Source organism: Wyeomyia smithii, chromosome 1 (genome assembly GCF_029784165.1).
Source record: "Wyeomyia smithii strain HCP4-BCI-WySm-NY-G18 chromosome 1, ASM2978416v1, whole genome shotgun sequence".
NCBI classification, from domain to species: domain Eukaryota; kingdom Metazoa; phylum Arthropoda; class Insecta; order Diptera; family Culicidae; genus Wyeomyia; species Wyeomyia smithii.
The window spans coordinates 91,378,270-91,401,262 of record NC_073694.1 but is presented as its reverse complement, the minus strand read 5'-3'; the positions used below and the strand labels follow the sequence as shown (position 1 = coordinate 91,401,262).

The 22,993-nt window shown below is 40.7% G+C and overlaps 2 protein-coding genes across 6 annotated transcripts in view; both read left to right on the top strand.

The window, feature by feature from the left end:
* Nucleotides 1-22,993, top strand: part of LOC129718952 (uncharacterized) — a 47,923-nt gene that overhangs the window by 5,428 nt on the left and 19,502 nt on the right. The gene's annotated exons all lie outside the window — the stretch shown is intronic.
* Nucleotides 1,488-7,080, top strand: LOC129718951 (uncharacterized). The gene is made up of 2 exons (XM_055670205.1): nt 1,488-6,472; nt 6,534-7,080. Exon 1 carries the CDS (start codon nt 4,221-4,223, stop codon nt 5,418-5,420), a length of 1,200 nt encoding a protein of 399 aa, XP_055526180.1. The 5' UTR covers nt 1,488-4,220; the 3' UTR covers nt 5,421-6,472; nt 6,534-7,080.

Here is a 22,993-nt window from a genome sequence, read left to right as displayed (position 1 = left end):
GCTATGCTCCGCCTCGTTGGTCTACCGAGCAGTTCGCAAGGATGATCGACCGAGCCACCGGGGAGCTGATCGGTCTATCACCGTTGGTAGTGGCGGGCGACTTCAACGCATGGGCAACTGAGTGGGGAAGTCGACGCACAAACCAGAGAGGCCGGATCTTGTTGGAGGCTTTGGCGAAGCTCAACATAGATCTGGCCAACGTCGGCTTGAAGAGCACCTTAAGTAGAAACGGCGCGGAGTCGATCATCGATGTGACATTCTGTAGTCCAGGATTGATCACGAACTGGAGGGTAGACGATGGCTACACTCATAGCGACCATCTGGCGGTCTGTTATAGCGTAGACTGTAAAACGAGACCGCATGTGGCGAGTAGAATTAACACTCCAGCTCCTCGCGGGTGGAGGATATCACACTTCAACGAAGAGGTATTTGCGGAAGCAATTAGACTAGAACACGAGGCAAGCAGAATTCGTAACCCGAGCGCTGATCAGCTTGTTGCCATACTTTCGCGGGCGTGCGACGCCACTATGCCTAGGAACCGCCAGCCTAGGCATGGAAGGCCACCAGTCTACTGGTGGACCGACGCGATAGCGGACCTCCGCAGAGCGTGTCTTCAAGCGAGAAGAAGGATTCAACGTGCGCGAACCGACGAAGAAAGGGAAGATCGTCGAGGGGAATTCAGTTCCGCAAGAGCGGCGCTTAAGAGAGCAATAAAAGCTAGTAAACGTGCGTGCTTCGAAAGACTGTGCGCTAGTGCCAACACTAACCCGTGGGGTAACGCCTATAGGATGGTGATGGCCAAGACTAAGGGTGCGATGGCGCCCGCAGAAAAATCACCAGCGATGCTTGAGCGGATCATAGAGGGACTCTTTCCACGCCACGAGCCAAATCCTTGGCCTCCGGCTGGCGAGTCACTTCACCGACGTTCCAGTATCTCAAACTCAGACCAGAGGTGGTCGGCCAACCTGCCGAACACCCAATATATGAGTGACGGCGTTAGCCGTGCCGAGGCAGAGGAGGCGGAAACGGTTACGAATGAGGAACTCATCGCGATCGCCAACTCCCTGAAGGTGAGCAAGGCACCGGGATTGGATGGGATTCCGAATCTGGCTGTGAAGAAGGCCATCAAAGAGGCCCCCAGACTATTTCGGGAAGTCATGCAGAAGTGCCTGGATGACTGTACATTCCCAGACAGATGGAAGCGACAGAAGCTGGTCTTATTGCCGAAGACAGGGAAACCACCTGGTGACCCGTCGGCATACAGACCGATATGTCTGCTCGATACGGCGGGTAAGGTGCTCGAGAAGGTTATTCTCAATAGACTGGTTAGGTACACCGAATGTGCAAACGGTCTGTCGAGTAACCAGTTCGGCTTCCGAAAAGGCAAGTCTACGGTGGATGCTATTCTGTCCGTCACCAAAACAGCAGAGGTAGCACTCCAGCGTAAAAGATGGGGCATTCGCTATTGCGCAATCGTCACGTTGGACGTGAAAAATGCGTTCAATAGTGTTAGCTGGGATTCCATAGCCCACTCGCTTCGGAAACTAGACATTCCGGTGTCTTTGTACAGGATTCTGGAAAATTATTTCCAGAATCGTGTGCTAGTTTACAGCACAGACGAGGGTCAAAAATGTGTCCCAATTACCGCAGGGGTTCCACAAGGTTCCATCCTGGGCCCGGTACTGTGGAATATCATGTACGATGAAGTGCTGAAACTAAAGCTCCCCCAAGGGGTTGTGATCGTTGGATTTGCGGACGACATCACACTTGAGGTCTACGGCGAGTCGATCGAGGAGGTTGAGTTGACGGCTTCGCACTCTATAAGCGTCGTCGAGGACTGGATGCGCTCCAAAAAACTGGAGCTGGCGCATCATAAGACGGAGATTTCAGTTGTCAATAACCGCAAGTCGAAGCAACAGGCGTTGATCAGTGTCGGGAATTGCACCATCGCCTCTAAGCGCTCCCTGAAGCTGCTGGGGGTGATGATCGATGACAAGCTCGCCTTCGGGAGCCATGTCGAATATGCCTGCAAGAAGGCTTTAATGGCTATTGCAGCATTATCTCGCATGATGTCCAATAGCTCAGCAGTGTACGGCAGCAAGCGGAAACTTCTAGCTAGCGTGACTTCGTCCATACTGAGATATGGCGGGCCAGTGTGGTCCAAAGCACTAGGTACTAGTAAACATCGGAGTAAGTTGGAAAGTACCTACAGGCTCATGTGCCTGAGGGTTGCGAGCGCGTATCGAACTGTGTCATACGACGCAATCTGCGTCCTGTCCGGCATGTTGCCTATCAGCATAGCCATTAAGGAGGACGTAGAATGCTTCGATCAACGTGACACAAGGGGCATACGAGGTACCAGAAGATCATTCTCGATGATCAGATGGCAGCAGGAGTGGTCCAATTCCACGAAGGGTAGATGGACGCATCGACTTATTCCGGATGTATCCGGATGGGTCGGGAGGCGCCATGGAGAAGTGAACTTCCATCTGACACAGATTCTGTCAGGCCATGGTTGCTTTAGGCAGTATCTACACAGATTCGGGCATGCGGGGTCCCCCATGTGTCCCGAGTGCGCGGATGCGGAAGAGACTGCTGAGCATGTCTTCTTCGTGTGCCCTCGTTTTGTGCATGCGCGGAGCGACATGATGGTAGTGAGCGGGCCAGACACCACTCCGGACAACCTAGTTCGGAGGATGTGTAAAGACCCAAACATTTGGAGGGCGGTTTGTACAGCCGCCTCTCAAATAGTTTTAGAATTGCAAAACAGGCGACAGGTTGACCACCGACACGCCAGTGTTAGCTAACGGCCAGTCTCCAGGTTAGTTAGCTAAGTTAGCAAAAAGACCTAAAGAACCAAGAGGGTGCACAGAGCACAAAAGCCGCTCCCCGAAGCAATACCTAGCGGTGGTCCCGGGGAGTATTATGGGCTGGAGACTGAAGGGGTTTTAGTGGGTCCGGTCACTGATTCAAACCAACCCCACACTCCCTGAGGTTGGTCACCTCAGGGGTTTGGATGCAAATTTCCCCTTCACCTGAAAAAAAAAAAAAAAAACGTATTATATAAAAAAATGGATAAAGAAATTCAGGAACAATGGGAATCAAAGTTGAGTCTAGGTGAGATGCCTGTTTTTAAAAGTTTCATGGATTTTTTGAAAGACAAAGGCCGCATTTTACAACGAGCTGATCGTTCCCACCAGCTTACTCCACAGATTTCAATTAGACATCGCCAGGTATTAAACCAGAAATTACCGATATCTTCACGATCTTTTGTTCAGGCGACTTCAGAGAATTGTCCATGTTGCAACGAAGAACACTCCTTTACCAGTGCACGAAATTTTACGCGCTTAGTGTTGAGGAACGCAAAACTTTCGTCATGAAGGCCATCTTGTGTTTAAATTGTTTAAACTCTAAACATCGCATCGCCGACTGTCCATCTGATCAAGTATGCAAGGTCCGTGGGTGTGGTCGAAGACATCATAGTATGCTGCATCCCACTAATGCTCAAAAGGAGTCCATTGAAACTAAGCAAATTTCTAAATCAGAAGACTCGGATGAAGAACCCGAACCAGCAACTGCAATCGCAATGTGCACGTCCATTGGCACCACTGCGCGTCAAGTACTATTGTCCACAGCGGAAGTATTAGTCGTTGGAAAAGAATTCATATTAAGTCTCGCGCTTTGTTGGATTCGGGATCAGACAGCAACATTGTTACAGAAAAGCTAGCAGCAAAATTGAATATAAAATTAAAGCAAATCGATCTTCCTGTCAGTGGGTTAAATGATATTCAGACACGAGTTAAATATCTCATCAGCACAAGATTCATGTCTCGCAAAAATTCCTTTACATCACCAGTTCTTGATTTTCTAATTGTTCCGAAGATAACATCTAACATAACAATCAAGGAAGTAAACAAGCAGTCTTTGATTTTACCAAACAATATTAAGTTGCAGATCCATCGTTTCATAAGCCTGGTGAAATAGATCTTATAATAGGTAACGAAATATTTTTCGATCTGATTGAGCAAGGTCGTTTAAAGTTATGCAATGGTAGTACAACATTGACAGAGACGAAATTGGGATGGGTTTTTGCTGGATCGAATCCAATTACAAACTCAGCTAGAACAATATCAGTATGCCCATTTAACCGCCAAGACGAGATACTGAACGAAACGCTGCTGAAGTTTTGGGGAATAGAAAATATAAACTTGGATTCGAAGATGACTGAAGCATTGGTTGAAAATCATTTCGCAAATACTCATGAAAGAAAGTGCAACGAACGTTATACGGTACGCTTGCCGTTCAATGAACTCCGGAGTCAATTAGGAAATTCGTATGCTATGGCTAGTCGACGATTGGATAAATTATTGATTTCTTTAGCGACAAATGCTGTCAAACGAGAATGTTATTTTGCATTCATGGCCGAGTATTTATCTCTTGACCATATGGAAGAGTCCGACCAAGATAATAGAGAGGGTTATTTCATACCACATCATGCCGTTTTCAAAGAAACGAGTTCCACGACAAAGATGCGCGTGGTATTTGATGCCTCAGCAAAAACAACCTCTGGATTATCTCTCAATGACATTGTTCGTGTGGGCCCAACTGTACAAAACGATCTGCAGACAGTCATCTTACGCTTTTGCTCCCATCCGGTTGTGCTAACAGCAGACATACGTAAAATGTACCGACAAGTATGGATAAACAAGGATGATCGCAAATTTCAGAAAGTCATATGGATGGATAACAAGGGTGTGCGTAAAATATTCGAACTGAAAACAGTAACGCATGGAGTGGCCAGTTCGCCATACCATGCAACCAAAGCACTAATTCAGTTGACGATAGATGAAGGTAAAGATTTTTCGTTAGCGGAACAAGTTATCCGATATGACAGTTACATCGATGATTTTTTGACTGGTGGCGGATCTTCTGAAGAAGTCATCAGAATTTATAATGCGTTATCATCGCTGCTAAAACGAGGAGGATTTGAAGTTCATAAATTTTGCTCAAACGATCCGAAAGTGCTGAATGAAATTCCAGAAGATCTACAGGAGAAATGTATTAGTTTTAAAGAAACTGGAATAGAAAACACCGTATGTGCTTTGGGACTGATCTGGAATTCCATTGACGATTTTTTTACTTTTGATGTTGAATCATCGTCAAGAGAAATAACTTCATCCACGAAACGTATGGTGCTATCGGATATCGGTCGATTATTCGACCCTCTATGTTTTTCAGGACCGATAATAACAAGAACCAAACTAATAATGCAACAAATATGGCGCCTCGGCTTGAAATGGGATGATGAGCTCCGAGGGGATCTGCTCCAGGAGTGGATTCGATTTAAAAGTCAACTACCAGTTGTAAACCAGATAAAAAAAGCAACGCTGTATTATTCCAAACAACACGATACGAATTGAGTTGCATGGTTTTTCAGATGCGTCTACAAAGGCTTATGGAGCAGTGATTTATACAAGATGCATCATAGCGGACGGTACAATTAGTGTACACCTGGTGGCAAGTAAATCTTGTGTAGCTCCAATAAAACCATCTACAATTCCTCTTCTTGAATTGTGTGGAGCGAAATTATTGGCTGAGTTAACAAAAAAGGTAATTACGTCGATGGATGTACATTTTGATGAAGTCAGATTGTGGAGTGATAGCTCCATTGTTTTGTGTTGGTTGAAAAAATCCCCAGAAGCACTTAACCAATTTGTGTCAATTCGTGTAGCCTTACTTGTGGAGCTGACTCAGGAATACCAATGGGAATACATTCGGTCTGAAAGCAATCCTGCTGATGTTATATCCAGAGGTACTGCTCCAGATGATTTACTAGCAAACAATTTATGGTGGAGCGGCCCTCAACACTTACAGCAATTAATTCCACATGCTGATGTAACAGAAGAGACAGATAATTTACCTGAGCTGAAACAGGCAACAGTATTAGCAATCATTTTGGACAATTCGGTAACCAAATTAGGCCGTATGAGTAACTTTCGGAAATTGCAACGAGCATGGGTGTATGTTTTAAGATTTATTGATTTTGTAATGCATCATAAACGTGACTTCACTGTAATTTGTGCTGATGAACTTGCCAATGGAGAAAGAACATTATTATATGTGCTTCAAAGGGAAGTGTTTAGTGACTTGTTTAAACATTTAACCACAGGATCAACCAAACATGGGTTGGCGAATTTAGCACCTTTCTTAGGCCAAGATGGCCTTATTCGAGTAGGCGGACGGTCGAAACATTCCGCTATACCGTACGACGGAAAGCATCAAGTGCTTCTCCCGGAAAGACACCATATTACGGAAGTGATAATCCGGAAACTACATGAAGAGAATCATCATGTCGGGCAAGGAGGATAACTAGCTATAGTTCGTGAACATTATTGGCCGCTGCGCGAAAAATCGTCTATTAAACGAATCATCTCCCGATGTCAAATTTGCGCTAAATACCGTCCTACTCTTGGTAGCCAATATATGGGTAATCTTCCAGAAGCCCGTGTTAATCCTGCACCTGTTTTTTCAAGGGTCGGTCTGGATTATGCAGGACCATTTCTGTTGAAACCTGAGACTCGGAGCAAAAAAACATTTAAATCGTATGTTATTGTTTTTGTTTGCATGGCAGTAAAGGTCTTGCATTTTGAATTAGTTACAAACCTATCGACGGATAATTTTATTGCTGCCTTGCATCGCTTTGTGAGCAGCCGAGGTCTTCCCTCTCACGTGTATTCCGATAACGGACATCATTTGTTGGAGCAAATCATGAATTAGCAGCTTTACGAGAGTTTTTCAACAATCAATATCATGGTCTGAAATAAGATGAATTTTGTGCCTTGAAGGGAATAATGTGGCATTTTATTCCACCAAGAAGTCCACATTTTGGTGGAAATTGGGAAGCTGGAGTGAAGTCGCTAAAATATCACATGAAACGAGTTATTGGTGAGACACGATTGACAACAGAGGAAATGAATACCTTTCTGGCTAAAACGGAATCAATTCTTAATTCTCGTCCTTTATTTGCGTTGTCAGAAGACCCAAATGATATGTCGTTATTAACCCCGTCGCATTTTTTGATCGGCAGATCAGCTTTATCTTTACCTGAACCTTCGTATGCGAACGAAAAAATTGGACGTTTAACTAGATGGCAACATATACAGTTCATGCAGCCACATTTTTGGACAAGATGGTCCAAAGAGTATTACATCACCTACAAAGTCGACAGAAGTGGCACGATGGAGTGAAGCGTTACGATATCGGTGCAATGGTATTACTGGTTGATGAAAACTTGCCTCCACAGCAGTGGCGGCGGGGACGAATCATAAATACTCATCCCGGAGAGGATCAAGTCGTTAGAGTGGTAACAGTACGAACAACTACAGGAGAATACAAACGAGCGGTCACAAAAATTGCTTTATTACCTTCTGTTGAGCCATAGGCGTCAACGGGGAGAAAATGAATTATTGACATGAACAAAAATCACATTTGCTCGTCATTTTTATTTTCTGGCAACCACGCCAAAAAACATCCTATACATCCTACTGAAGAAACAAAGGGCAGAATAAAATGAATTCTTGCGTACAACAGACGTGTTATCATTTCTCTCGCCAAAATCATCATCTTAAAGTTAGTTATTTTACCAGTTGAGCTATCGTCGGAACAAATAGTTTTGGTGAATTCTCTTCACACGTGGACCAGACCACATTGTGCAAGCTCTGTTTTCATCTAGAATGTGATAATTACATACTTCTTAATTCTGTGCAGTTGTAGTAGCCGTAGTAGTAGAAACAATAGTCTGTGTTTTAAGGCGAGGTGCGCAAAGAGAAAAGCAGTAAACCCGACAACCATCTGCTAATGTTTTATTTTATTTGAACAGTTCTGCTAATCAGATTTAGCTTCGCATGACTTCGGGTGCGCACTGGAGGGTGTCATGGACTTTGTGAGAGTAAATAAATTTTTAGGTTTGTACTCGCAACGTTTGAGTTTCAATGCCTCACTCGCAATATTGACCACAACTTAAAGACATTTCGTTGAACTACAATTGTGTGTCATTCAAAAAATGCATTCTGAGTACAACAGATATTTTGTACGAAATATCAAGCTCGAGATTGTTTTCTTTGCAGCCTCAATTCAACGGTTTTACAAGAGTTTCCGATCTCACGCTTTGCGCATCACGTTTTGGTTTAGTATTTATGTGTCAGTTCTTTTCTTTCTTTCGTACAGGTGTTTATGCGGGTGTGTGGTGCGGGGGCGGAACCGATCGACTTCCGATGGGTTTGGAATTGTTTTTGGGCCCCGCATGAAGCGGGGAGACCTTGGTTCTGGCTTTCTGCCATCAAGTTTAATTTTTTTTTTCACAAATAGGAGCCCTACTCTGATGTAGTTGTGTATGTTTATGTGTTTCTTTTTATGTGTTTATGCGTGTACGTATGAACGTTTTTTTTTTGGTAATATATATTGTTACACTAAAACAAATTTTTATTTCTTTTCTTTTCTCTTGACATTTTTTTCTGACCTTTCACACGATAAAATGAGTACGATATCGGTGAGAGGCAACAATTTATCATTCACAGATTCACGCTTAGAAACGGAAACGGAAACGGATGAATTTCTTCGATAATCGCCAAATCAGGACAGGCAATTAAAATAAAGAGACAACACAACCAACCATAACCGATCCAAACAAACACCAGAACCAAGACAGATAAAAAGAAGGAAATATCACCACAACCAAGTCTGCTTTTATTATTATGATTATTATTATTTCCAACTAAACTGTTTCTCTTCAGTAATCTCATGATGACACATATTGTTTTTCATATGTTGCGTTTGCGCTCAGCACCAATTGCCCGTCGACCTTTTGGTCGGGGAGCCTCCGGAATCAATTCGCTGTGTCTTTCAAAGCAGGCGTAGGCTTGTTTCGTCAGGCGGAAATGATTTTTGTAGACTCTCTGACTTGATGACTCGGGCCTGGTGTAGAGCTTCGAGCGCTTGACCCGCCCAGCCACAAAAGAACAAAAGAAAAAATGAACAAAAAAATATATTTCTTGTTTTGTTTTATTATTATTTTATTTATTTTTATATTTATTTTTATATTTATTATTATTATTATTATTATTATTATTATTATTATAGTTTTTTTTTATTATTATTTATTCATTTATTTATTTACTTATTTTTTTATTTATTTTTTTAAATTTATTTATTCATGTTTTCTTTTTTCTTTTTAATATTTTTATTTATTTATTTATTAGTTTATTATTTTTTATTCCTTCAAACGCTTAAATACCTTCCCAATCTTTCCCCAATCCCTTCCAATGGCATTCATACAGTCCCGCAAGTGGCAGTCAGCCATTATCCTTCCTTAAATATCGGGGTTGGACAGACTTGGCTCCAACTGCCCCACCATCTACCGCAAAATGAAAATGAGAAATGAAATTTTGAGCCTAGTCACTAAAAAGTCACTATTTACGCTAAAAAGTCACTAAAGTCACTATTTTACGACAAAATGGTCACTAAAGTCACTTTTTTAGCTTTAAATGTATAAGTTAACTATTGTTGTATTGCAAAATACTTTAGAAAGCTTGCTTCTCATTTACAGAATATTTGGACAGTTCGGTTTGTAAGGCATTTTTGTTAACTTTTCCATCATAGAAGTTTCATGCCAGGCACTGTTTTCAAATTCTCATCAAAGGGAATAGTGCAGAATAGTTACAAACGAATTGTCTAAGAGCTGCAAAGGAATGTAAAGGTTTATTCTACAAGCTACTCGCGTCTCTAATCAGTGTTATGCGTAAAATTACGTTTGTAGTTTGATTTGCTTGTCTTAAATCAACTGTTTCTCCTGGTTGAAGTGGCTTCAAAAATTTCGAGCTTATATTGTGCATAGTCGTGTTTAAGTCTCAATTCGTAGGATTTTGCTTTCAACCATCCTAACCTATCGGTGTTTACCAGATACTATTTCGAAATTCCATAATGATAACCCGTTCTACGCATAATTGTCCCATGCTCCAGATCAAGAAAACGAGTGTTTAGTGGGACGAATTTGATTAGAAAATGTCAAGTGGGTTAAATATGCGTGGAAAATCATTGATGGGACAAACAGTCTTAGTATTGCTTTTGCAGATTTTCGGAATGAACAATGCCATTTTTAATATATTTTGAAAAACATCTCCCTTAGTTAGCTCCAAACGCTTTTCGAAGCTGTCACAGGCCTGGATAACCGCTTTACAAGTTGGAGATTCTGTAAAAAAAAGTTTAGTGAGTTGAGATCAGGTGAACTTAACGGCAATTTATTTCTATTCAAAAAGTCCCTCGAATCGTCCCTATACCAACCTTGAGTCAAGTTCGCAGTATGCGCTGATGCACCGTCTTGCTGGAACATACAGTCATGAAGAAAATAATAAATACACTTGCAGTGTTGGATAATTTTTCGTATTTGCGCACTGATTTTAATTGTTGTATGATGTTATGTTACGTCATTATGATCCACAGACACTCTTTTTAAAAGAGACACGGAGAAATGACTGGAGAAATTTCTTTGTCGGTGATTCCGAAAAATTTTTGCGTGAGTTAGTGTTTTTAAAGTGGCGACAAAAATAAATACACTATTGAAATATATACAAAATAATCCAAATTAGCTTTGTTTCTCTACATATCGTTAGCAAAGTGACCTTTAACGTTACAAAACTCACTTTCAAAATTTTATGACTTGTCCTTTGTTTTGTAAAACCATATTCAATCTTCCGGGTATGTTTACCACCAGGTTTTCACGAGTAGAAGCTGAACTAGCATTTGACGCTGCCTGTCCGACGTTCCATAAGTCTGTTTTATTCTTTGGATGATGCTTTGCAACCTAGACTTTCCCAATCTTCCATAGAATTTCTAACCAGCATCAAAAAACAGTATTACACCGTTTTGTGGTCACTTCCAAATTTTACTACTTTCGTGGTTAATTGTGCGTAGAAAGCAGTATTCACCGGTCTTCTCACCAGCTGTTGACCGTTTGAAACAAAAAGGTTAAATTTCGACTCATCCGACCAAAACACGATGTGCCATTTAGTTTCACCCTAATCCAAAAACTTTTTAGAAAATTCAGTTCTTGCCAAAATGTGTCGCTTTTGAAGTAGAACAAAGTTTCCTGTGTACCTAGGTGGTCGATTTCGCTTCCATATGCCGAAGAAAACATGCCACTTTGCTGGATCTCTATGCAGTATAACGATCCTAAACATACGGTATTGAAAACACGAAGATGATTTTCAAACGAAAATATGAAATTATTAGTTTGACCAGCGCAGACTCCTAATTTAAATCCTTTAGAACTTCTCTGGAAGATTGGGAAAGTCTAGGTTGCAAAGCATCATCGAAAGAATAAAACAGACTTATGGAACGTCGGATAGGCAGTGTGAAATGCTAGTTCAGCTTCTACTCGTGAAAACCTGGGGGTAAACGTTCCACGAAGATTGAATATGGCTTTACAAAACAAAAAACTGGCCAGAAAATTTTGAAAGTGAGTTTTGTTACGTAAAAAATCACTTTGCTAACAATATGTAGAGAAATAAAGCTAATTTGGATTGTTTTGCATATATATTTCAATAGTGTATTTATTTTTGTCGCCACTTTAAAAACACTAACTCACGCAAAAAATTTTTGGAATCATCGACAAAGAAATTTCTCCAGTTATTTCTCCGTTCTTCTTTCAAAAAGAGTGTCTGCAGATCTTAATGAGTGAGTTTTGTTACGTAAAAAATCACTTTGCTAACAATATGTAGAGAAATAAAGCTAATTTGGATTGTTTTGCATATATATTTCAATAGTGTATTTATTTTTGTCGCCACTTTAAAAACACTAACTCACGCAAAAAATTTTTGGAATCATCGACAAAGAAATTTCTCCAGTTATTTCTCCGTTCTTCTTTCAAAAAGAGTGTCTGCAGATCTTAATGACGTAACATAACATCATACGACAATTAAAATCACTGCGCAAATACGAAAAATCATCCATCACTGCTAGTGTATTTATTTTTTTTCTCCATGACTGTATAGTAATTAGCTCTGAAGAGTTTTCGAAAACACGGGGTAACGTTTTTAACGTTGGTCGAAGACACTTAAGAGCTAGGATGTGCCAAAAAAAATGCTAGAGCTGTTCAAAGTTGAGTATGTTGAAATTTATGTTGCAAATCATTTTTTCTGCCAACACAGCCAGTGTACCGGCGTCAGTCAGATTTCCATCAGAAATAACCTCTGAAACACGTTGTAGATTTTACCTACGCCTAGAATATTGACCTTAATTTGTTTGCTTGATCCAGCTGAGTGTATAAACTCGTTACGACAAAGTTCTTCTGATGGGAATCTTACTGACGTCGCACTGTGGGGCAGAACCCAGAAAAGTCGCGACAAAACTCAAAAAAAAAAACGAAATTCAGTTTTCATGCCTCATTTTATTTTCTACTTGCAGTAGACATGTTATCGACTGGAAATCATGATAACTTACTTTGAAAAATAATTTAGAAAATGTGCTATAATATTTTGAAAGTGAGGATTTACCAGGCTTGTAAAATGGAAGAAAAAATGTTCTCGGATATTTTCCAGTAGGGTATGCAAATACTTAGAAATTAATTAGCTAACTCATATGATCCTCATAAAATAGAGTATAAACTAACAGGTAATGTGATATTAAGACAGTTTTGTTGCAAATAGGTTCGTAGGAGGCATAGAATGTAAAACAAGTTTTTTTGTAATTTTTCCTCCTTTTCGGCAATATGAAAAACATAAAGTTCTACGTTGTTCTGCTATGACACTATTATTGTACTGAAATACAAGATAGTGGCTAGTACTAAACCAAAAATCAGCTGCTACTAGTTGCGACTTACCGAGTAATTCGAGTTTTCGCATTGTTTTCATGCCAATTCATGTAAAAAATCGTTAATCAGTAGTGTCCGTATCGGTGTTTTTCATACAACAGGCTTTGCTGAAGGCCGGTGTATGCAACACGGCCATAATTGTGTGCGGGGGTATTTCAAAACTGACGTCCAGTAGTATGAAGACCCCTCAGAAATAATTATTAGTACTAGGAAACAGTTTGTTATTGGGTGAACAGTGTTTTAAACAAAAGTAAGTGTTTAGTATCCATGCCAAATGGAATAAAATATACCAAGAGGAGCTCTTAGAAAGGAAACTTACCAATTAATCTTTAATTAAACACTGTTACTATTTGAAATATTTTGTCACAAACAATAACATTAAAATATATTGGAATAGAATAGAAGAATATTTTATATTCTTTTTAAAAAATGATGACACATCATAGGTTGGCAAAAAACTTTACAAAGGCAACTACAAACTTCCAATAATTCATTTCATGATGACTCGAAAGTTCTAGTATATCAGAAATTGAAACATATGTACTTAAGTCCCAGCTATAATTCATTACTGAAATTTTGGGTTTCTGAATAATGAAAATAGTTTTACTTCGTTAACGGGCAGTCCTACAATTGTAATATGTTCGACAACTTTATGTCAATTGATGATACAAACAACTTTCCCGAAGAAAAAAAATTGCCAGCACCATTTATTCAGAGGATAGATGTCAGCGCCATCTGTAGAAAAAAAAATTAAAGCTGCCTGAATACATCACAATTTTACGACTAGCGGCATCCTTGCAGACCGTGGCCGACAGAATTTTCAACGATCCCCCAAAGAGAATGTCTCCTTGTATTTTTCGATGGTTTAATAAACGAAATCTCGCCTAGCTTCACACGATTTAAGGTGTTTGAATATCAAGAACATCAAGAACTAAATACAACTGACATACCACCAACACACCAATGCGTATTCGAGAGTGCATACATTCGTTCACGTACTTTCATCAACACATATAACTCGAAAACTTGTATTCGAATATATTGAACAAGGTGTTATTACAACCATTTCAATGTGAAATTATGATACAGATTTTAGTTCGACTTTTTTTCTACGAGAACAAATCGTTGCACATCCTATGTTCTAAAGACATAAATTTCCGATAAAATTTAATTCATTTATGGTTCAACAATAAATTTCAAAACCCTCTTTTGTATATTTTTGGTCACTGTTTGGTCATTATTTGGTCACTATTTAGTCTCTATTTGGTCACTATTTTAATGAAAAAAATCACTAAAGTACCTATTATTTTACTCCAAGTTCACTACTAGCCCTGCTAAGTAGATGATGAAATGGCAAGGAAAAATTTTTTCTTGAAAGCTGCGCCGGCCGCTGTCGTAATATTAACACCAACACAAACATGCATTTTTGCAAGGTTTTTTTCCGCTAGCAGCAGCATTTTGTAGAACAGAAAATTCAATTAACCGCTTCTATTAGGGGCCATCCACATACCACGTGGACAGATTTTTAACGATTTTGACCCCCCCTCCCCCTCCGTGGACAACTGTCCATATAAATTCTAAAAAATTGTATGGACCATGGACATTAGTGAACCCCCCACCCCTCCCCCAAAGCTGTCCACGTGGTATGTGGATGGACCCTTACAAAGCTTCGAGACACCAAAAGGTACCAGTTGTCGATTATTCTCGTTTACTGGTTAGTCCGTCCAGAATTTCAGCCATTTTAGTATTTTGCAGTAGCCATGTACTACTAACAGCCACCAGCCTTACGGGTGAAACCGGCACGAGATGACCGGTACTACTTTGTCTTTCTTCTTTTCAGCTGCTAACACCTAGTGCTGTCGTTAAATTAATACCAACACAAACAAGCATTTTTGCTAGGTTTTTTCCGCTAGCAGCAGCATTTTGTAAAACGGAAAATTCAATTAACCGCTTCTATTACAAAGCTTCGAGGCACCAAAAGGTACCAGTTGTCGATTATTCTCGTTTACTGGTTAGTCCGTCCAGAATTCCAGATATTTTAGTATTTTGCAGTAGCCATGTACTACTAACAGCCACCAGCATTACGGGTGAAACCGGCACGAGATGACCGGTACTATTTTGTCTTACCTCCTTTCAGCTGCTATCACCTAGCGTCCGTATGTAACCGGTACGGTTTAGTAATGAAACTGATGGGGTGAAATGTTCGAACGGTACCTTTTATACCAAGGCTTTGTCAGTTAGTTAGAAAGAAGCCACGCAAGCGATGAGACACTCAGAATTTTTTCTAAGCCTAAAAAAAGTCACACATTCTATTCCCGTTCATTTTCGCATTCTCGAAAAACTGCATTCATTGCCCGCTTTACTAAACTTAAAATGTAAGTCATTTTCATTGTCATTGTCATTGTAAAGTGTATAGCCTGTGCTTTCCGCTAAGTCAGCATATCTAGGGACTAACCCCCTTGTCTATACACCTATTGTAATCCTTCCCGTTGGACGTGTCGGCATGTGCGATACTCTAGACTCAGATGGGTGGTCGTATCCGGGTCCTCCCTTGGGTAGGCGCAATGTCCGGTACATTAACTTACTAACCCGATTCCCATTTTGTTTCATTCAAAGATGTTAAAGATAAGATAATAGAATGATAAAATAGTAATGTTCAAAATATGATTGATCGTTACGAGTTTATGGTAACGATCAATAATACTTACGATAATAATTATAATTATACATTTCAAAGAAATATAGATAATAAATAATAATTGGCTTATCTGTTTGCGAATCCGATGCTCGATTCCTGGGTCTGTATCTCTCTTTTTATTCTAACGTGTATTGGTGGGGATCGTGGAAATGCTCGTGAAAGCTGTTCTTCCTTCGGTGCGCGATGTTGTGCTTTTTCCATTGGTGTATCTCAAACAATAGTTTGTTTTTGTTACATAAATTTAACCGTGAAAAAATTTCTGATCGATTGATGCTAAAACCTCGAAAACCTGATTATGTATGACTGAAAAATAAGCGTTCAAAACCTGGCCACTTTTCTCTGGTTTTCCCTGGTTGAATTACTAGATTTTCAAATTCAGGTGCCTAACTTCGATATAGACGTTAGTCAACGTCTAAAATGGAATGTAGCCTCTGCACCAGTTAATCTGAATTCCATGATAATTGCCAACTATGGAGTGTTCTCTGACGCAAAATACTATCAAATTCATCTTGAGCAATGGGTCTATCATAAATAACGCCATCAATCGCACCCACCTTAGCTAAAGAGTCAGCCTTCTCATTGCCCGGAATGGAACAATGGGAAGGTAGCCACGCTAAGGTAACCTGATAATTTTTATCTGTTAAAGCACTAAAAAACCGCCGTATTTTCCCCAGGAAATACGGGGAGTGCTTTACCGATTTCTTCGATCTCAGAGCCTCAATGGCACTGAGACTATCTGTGAAGATGAAGTAGTGGTCTATGGGCAGGGTTTCGATGACCCCAAGAGAGTACTGAATAGCAGCAAGTTCTGCGACGTACACGGAAGCAGAAGCATCGAGTTTGTAGGAGGCGGTAAAATTATCGTGGAAAACACCGAAGCCAGTGGACTCATCTAGATTAGATCCGTCAGTATAAAACATTTTATCACAACTCACATGTTTAAATTTATTTGAAAAAATCTTAGGGATTTCTTGTGGACGCAATTGATCCGGGATACCAATAATGCCTTTTTTCATGGTGGTATCTAAGAATATAGCATTGTTAGAAGTATCTAAAGGTGCGACATTGAAGGGAACGTATGAAGAAGGGTTGATATCTTGAGCCATGTAGTCAAAATACGAGGTCATAAATCTGGTTTGGGATTGAAGGTCAACCAACCTCTCGAAATTTTCAATTACTAATGTGTTCATGACCGTACATCGAATTAGCAACCGATAAGAGAGATTCCAAAAACGACGTTTCAACGGAATAATACCCGCTAGCACTTCAAGACTCATCGTATGGGTCGACTGCATGCAACCCAAGGCAATACGCAAACAACGATATTGTATTCTTTCTAGTTTCAAAATATGCGTGTTCGCAGCGGAGCGAAAGCAGAAACAACCGTATTCAAGAACTGACAGTATTGTTGTTTGGTATAACCTTAGAAGGTCTCCTGGGTGAGCACCCCACCAGGTTCCGGTAATCGTACGAAGAAAATTAATCCTCTGTTGGCATTTTCGTGTCAGATACCTAATATGACAAGCCCAGGTACATTTAGAGTCGAACCAGACCCCGAGATATTTAGCGACTAAAAGCTGAGTGATCGTTTCACCCGTTAGTAGGAGCTGCAGCTGAGCTGGGTTATGCTTCCTAGAAAAAACGACCAACTCAGTTTTCTGCGGGGAGAATTCGATACCCAGCTTAAGAGCCCATTCAGACAAATTGTCCAAGGTATCTTGCAATGGTCCTTGCAGATCGTTAGCCTCGCTGCCAGTAATGGATACAACGCTATAGTCTGCAAGTTGCTTTAGCGTGCATGAATTTGCAAGACATTTATTGATGTGATTGACATAATTTTATGAGAGAGGACTTAAACATGAGCCCTGGGGAAGACCCATGTAACTAATTCGGGGAGTTGTCGAATCACCATGCGAGAAATACATATGTTTTTCTGACAACAAATTGAGCAAAAAATTATTCAAATTCGGTGAAAGTCCCTGCGAATGAAGTTTTTCGGTTAAAACTTCAACAGAGACAGAGTCAAAAGCCCCCTTGATATCCAAGAATGCAAAGGCCACTGCTTTTTCCGAGCAAAGGCGAGTTGAATTTCAGTAGAAAGCAATGCTAGGCAATCGTTCGTTTCTTTGCCCCGGCGAAAGCCAAATTCAGTGTCTGACAGTAAATTGTTTGTTTCAACACATTAGTCTAGCCGTAAGAGGATCATTTTCTCCATTAATTTCCGGAGGCAAGAGAGCATAGCAATCAGCCTATAAGAATTGTGATCAGAGGCAGGTTTCCCGGATTTTCTAATAGCAATAACTTTTACCTTCCTCCAGTCGTGCGAAACAATGTTTAACTCAAGTAACTTATTGAACAAATTCAACAAGCGTCTTTTCGCAGAGTCGGGTAGATTTTTCAGCAGATTGAACTTGATTCTATCCAATCCTGGAGCTTTATTGTTGTACGAGAGGAGAGCCATTGAAAATTCCAACATCGAAAATGGAGGTTCTTCCGTAGTTTCTAAAAACGCGTCGCGAAAGGTTTTCTGTTCCGGTACAGAATCCGGGCAGACCTTTTTGGCAAAATCGAATATCCAGCGGTCTGAATACTCCTCACTCTCATTCGAAACGTGACGATTCCGCATGCGCCTGGCGGTATCCCAAAGAGTGCTCATCGCTGTTTCCCTCAACAACGCGTTTACAAACCGCCGCCAGTATTCGCGTTTTTTCGCCTTCATTAGGCTCTCCATCTGCCTGTTCAGTATCTCGTACCTTCGTAGCAGATTAACAGAGCCGTACGTTCGGTAGTCCTTATATGCCGAGGACCTTTGCGCGTACAGTTCAGAGCACTCTTTGTCCCACCACTTGGTAGGAGGACGCCGTCTAATTGTTACCCCGGGTATCGGTTTCGTATGAGCTTGAGTCGCGGCGTCGATGATCAAGCCAGAAAGGAACGCGTATTCTTCCTCCGGAGGAAGTTCCTCGTGAGACTCGATGGATTCCGCTATGATAGTCTCATAACGCTTCTAATCAATATTACATGTAAGGTCGTAGGAAATATTGATTGGGTTCGGGGGAGTTGAACCATTAGCAATTGATATAACGATTGGAAGGTGATCACTACCGTGGGGATCGTTGATTGCTTTTCACTGGCAATCTAACGCTAGTGATGTCGAGCAGAGGGATAGGTCAAGCACGCTTTCACGGGCTGGAGGATTAGGTACACGTGTCGCTTCCCCAGTATTCAAAAGTGTAATATTGAAGTCGTCGATCAAGTTACAGATTAAGAAAGATCTGTTGTCGTCGCACAACGACCCCCATAGCGAACAGTGAGAGTTAAAATCTCCGAATATCAAAAAAGGCGCGGGAAGCAATTCTGCATCATCAGCAATTTCATCAGAAAATTGCCTCTGTTCAATCCGCGCGGATGGGGGAAAATATAACGAAACAAGGCAAAGGTCTTTTTCATTCATATTCGTTTGAATGGCAACAACTTCAATATTAGAGATCGAGGGGAGGTCGATTCTGAAAAAAAGAAAAGCACTTTATGATCCGTAAAAGTACCCCTCCACCGTGTGAGTCTCGATCTCGATGAATTATGTTGAAATCGTGGAAATTAAGTTGGTCATTTGAATTGAGAAATGTCTCACAGAGCGCGAACGCATCACAATTGTATGTGTTTATCAAATGTGAAAATAAATCGAGTTTGGGGATGATACTCCTGCAATTCGACTGTAACACAGTGACAAAATTCCTAACCTCTTTCGAAGTATTAGTCATCGAAAGATATGATAACTGAAATGAGGGGCCAAGTTGCTGTGAGTTACTTCAAAAAGGTTTTCACTGTAGGAAGAAGGGCAAGAAGAATGTTTTGAAGGGGATCTGGTATGTTGAATGTTTTAAATATCCAGTCCACAATATCAGAGAACTTTATGAATCCTGTTTCTTCTTTATCCTCTGATCGAGAAATGGGTGCACGAGGGGTGTTTGGTGCCACAGGAAGCGGTGGGTACTCCTGGTTTGATTTGAAATTAAAACCGGGGGGTACTTGCTTCGGTTTTTCTTCACCGCTTCCTGTTTGCGTTGTATTATTGGTCATTCCTCTAGGGGTTATCTTACGACCTTTGCGAGAGAGATTAGGAGAGTTGAGCATTCTCCTCTTCCTAGATCCCTCTGGCAAGACATAGGAACACCCTTCGACGGGATCGTCAGATGTACTCTCATCGGTTGACAACAAGGAAAAGATGTTTCCTGTCGAGGGTGGCTCAGCCCTCTTAAGCATTTCTGCAAAAGAGCGCTTTGATCGTTCCTTAAGGAAACGCTCAATTTTTTCCTCTCGCTTTTTGTACGTGGGACATGCCGAGTTCCCTCGCAATAAAGACACTTTCCAGTATCCCCACTGCAAGCGGTCTCAGCATGATTGCCTCCGCACTTTCTACAGCGTGCCTTGTTGCAGCAGTAGGTGGCTGTGTGACCTTACTGCTTACAGTTTTGGCAATGCATGACCCGCGGTACGAACAGGCGTACAGGTAGACAAACCCTGTCCAAACAGACGTAGTTCAGCAGTGCGGATCCGGCGAATGTTACTCGGAAGGAATCCGAAGGGAGGAATTTTATCTTCCCTTCTTCGATGGATACTGAATGCAATTGCTTGCAATCCAGTATATTTACACTTTGCATCAAGGGGCTCTTGAAACAGCCAACCCCATAACGCAAAATGTTATCGACAGTGAGATTCCCCTCGGTAACCACACCGTCGATTTCTACATCCTTGGTAGGGATGTACACGCGATACTCTCTCGTGAAGAGCTCGTAGATAGCAATTTCGTTTGCTTGCTTCAAGCTACTCACGACAACTCGCAGTTTGTTCGGCCTCACTTTCGTAATCTCGGTTACGGCCGAAAAATGTTTTGCCAGGTCTTTACTAATTTGAAAAATATTCGAAGGCTTCCCAAGCAGCACACATTGTTGCAATGAAGCAAATGCGACTCTCAATGCAGCATTCAAAGATTGTAATAATTTGCATCCGTTACTTTTATTCAACTTGTAAATAACCGAAAAAGCGCAAGAGGTGGAGTCTATATGCAACTAACAGTGCTATGTGAAATAATCATCTGCATCGATAGCCGCTGCAGTATAGGAAGAAAAGAGAGGAGAAATAAAATTTAGTTTGTTCACCTTTACTCTCATTACTCTTCACTGATGGTGTCGCGAAGTTTCATAAAACTACATGCATTATAAAACCTAAATTAATCCACCTAGCGGTCAGACACAGCCTTTCTCATTCAAACTTTTATTTGTAAAAATAGATTTACATGAACGCTTCAATCCAATAAATGTATATTCACTCTTTAGGTTCTAAAATATTGATGTTGCAATCCATACATATAAATATGCAGTCCGGTCTGTCTGTCTGTCTGATCCATATAGGCTCGAAAACTACCGAACCGATCGACGTCAAAATTTGTATGTAGGGGTTTTTGGTGCCGATAAAGGTTCCTGTGATAGTTTGAGACCCCTCCCTCTTCTGGAAGGGAGGGGTCTCATACAAATGAAACATAAATTTCTGCACAACTCAAGAACAAACCAAGCGAATGAAACTGAATTTGGAATGTAGATGTTTTAAGGGGTAAAAAATATGTCCATAATAGTTGGCCGCCCCTCCCTTTTCTGGAAGGGAGGGTTCCCATACAAATGAAACACAAATTTCGCACAGGTCAAGAACCTATTGAGAAAATACAACCAAATTTGGTATGAGAATGTTTTTAGATGTATCAAATATGTCCATAATGATTCGACGCCCCTCCTTTTTCTGGAAGCACATGTTTCTGCACAAATTTCTGCACATCTCGCGAACTAGTCAACTAAATGGAATCATATTTGGCAGGTGAATGTTTTTAGTGCTAACAAATATGTTCTATAATCGACCTCAGGCAATATTTTAGATTGTAAGATGGCAACTTCCGGTTTCTGGAAAACTGCCAAAAATGGCCGATTTCCACCCAATATTATAATATTCGGATCTAGAATGATACACAGGAGCTAAAATCGACCATAGATACCATTTTGAATTCAAAGATGGCGACTTCCGGTTTCTGAAAAACAGATGAAAATGACCAAATACCACCCAATATGAGTGTTTCTTTAACCAGCATGACGTTCAAATCCAGAAATGGTCTCTTAATGCCATTATGAAATCCAAAATGGCGACTTCCGCTTTCGGAAAAACAGCGGCTAACGACCAAATACCACCCAATATGGGTATTTCCGGAATCGTAATGATGCACTGGAGCCACAAATCGACTTCAGACAACATTTTGAATTGTAAGATGGTAACTTCCGGTTTCTGGAAAACTGCCTAAAATGGACGATTCCCATTAAATATGAGTATCTCCGGAACCAGAAAGATGCACAGAAGCTAAAAATTGATCACAGACACAATCCTGAATTTTAAGATGGTGACTTCCGGTGTCTGACAAACAGCCGGAAATGACCGAATACTATTCAATATGAATGTTTTCGGAACTAGGATTACGCTCTGGATTACAGCCCCCCAGATGACAGAAATTGATTTCACAGGCAATGTTAAAGTCCAAAATGACGACTTTCGGTTTCTGAAAAACAGCCCAAAGTGACCAAATACCACCCAATATGAAAATCTCCGGACCCAGAATGTTGCAAGAAGTTGAAAATTGACCTCTGATACCATTATGAATTGTAAGATGGCAACTCCTTGTTTCTGGAAAATAGCCAAAAATGGCCGATTTCCGTCTAACATGAGTATCTCCGGATCTAGACTGGTACACAGCAGCTGAGATCGACCACAGACCCTATTTTGGATTCTAGGTTGGCGACTTCCGGTTCCTGGGAAACAGCCGAAATGATCGAATAACACCCAATATGGGTGTTTCTTCAACCCGAATGACGCTCAGAAACCAGGAATTATCTTAAATACCATTTTGAAATCCAAGATGACGACTTCCGGTTTGTGACACCACAGCCTAAAATAACCAAATACCATCCAATATGAGTATCTCTGGAACCAGAATGATGCAATGAGCTAACAATCAGGCACCATTTTGAATCGCTAAATGGCAACTTATAGGAAACAGTCGAAAATGACCAAATAATACTCAACATGGATATTTCCGTAATCGAGATGATGCATAGAAACCAAACATTGACCCTTGACACCATTTTGAATTTAAAGACAACCACTTTTAGTTTCTGGAAAACGATCAAAATAACTAAATACCTCCCAATATGAGTATTTCCGGTGTCAAATTGATACCAGAAAATCTGCTGAAAATGACCGAATACCACCCAATATGAATATATTCAGAATTAAGGCGATGTACAGAAGCCAAAAGTTGAGGATGTTTTCATTTCGATAGAACCAATCATTTCAAACGATTTTTTATTTGACTTTGATCATACCCTATGGCCGAT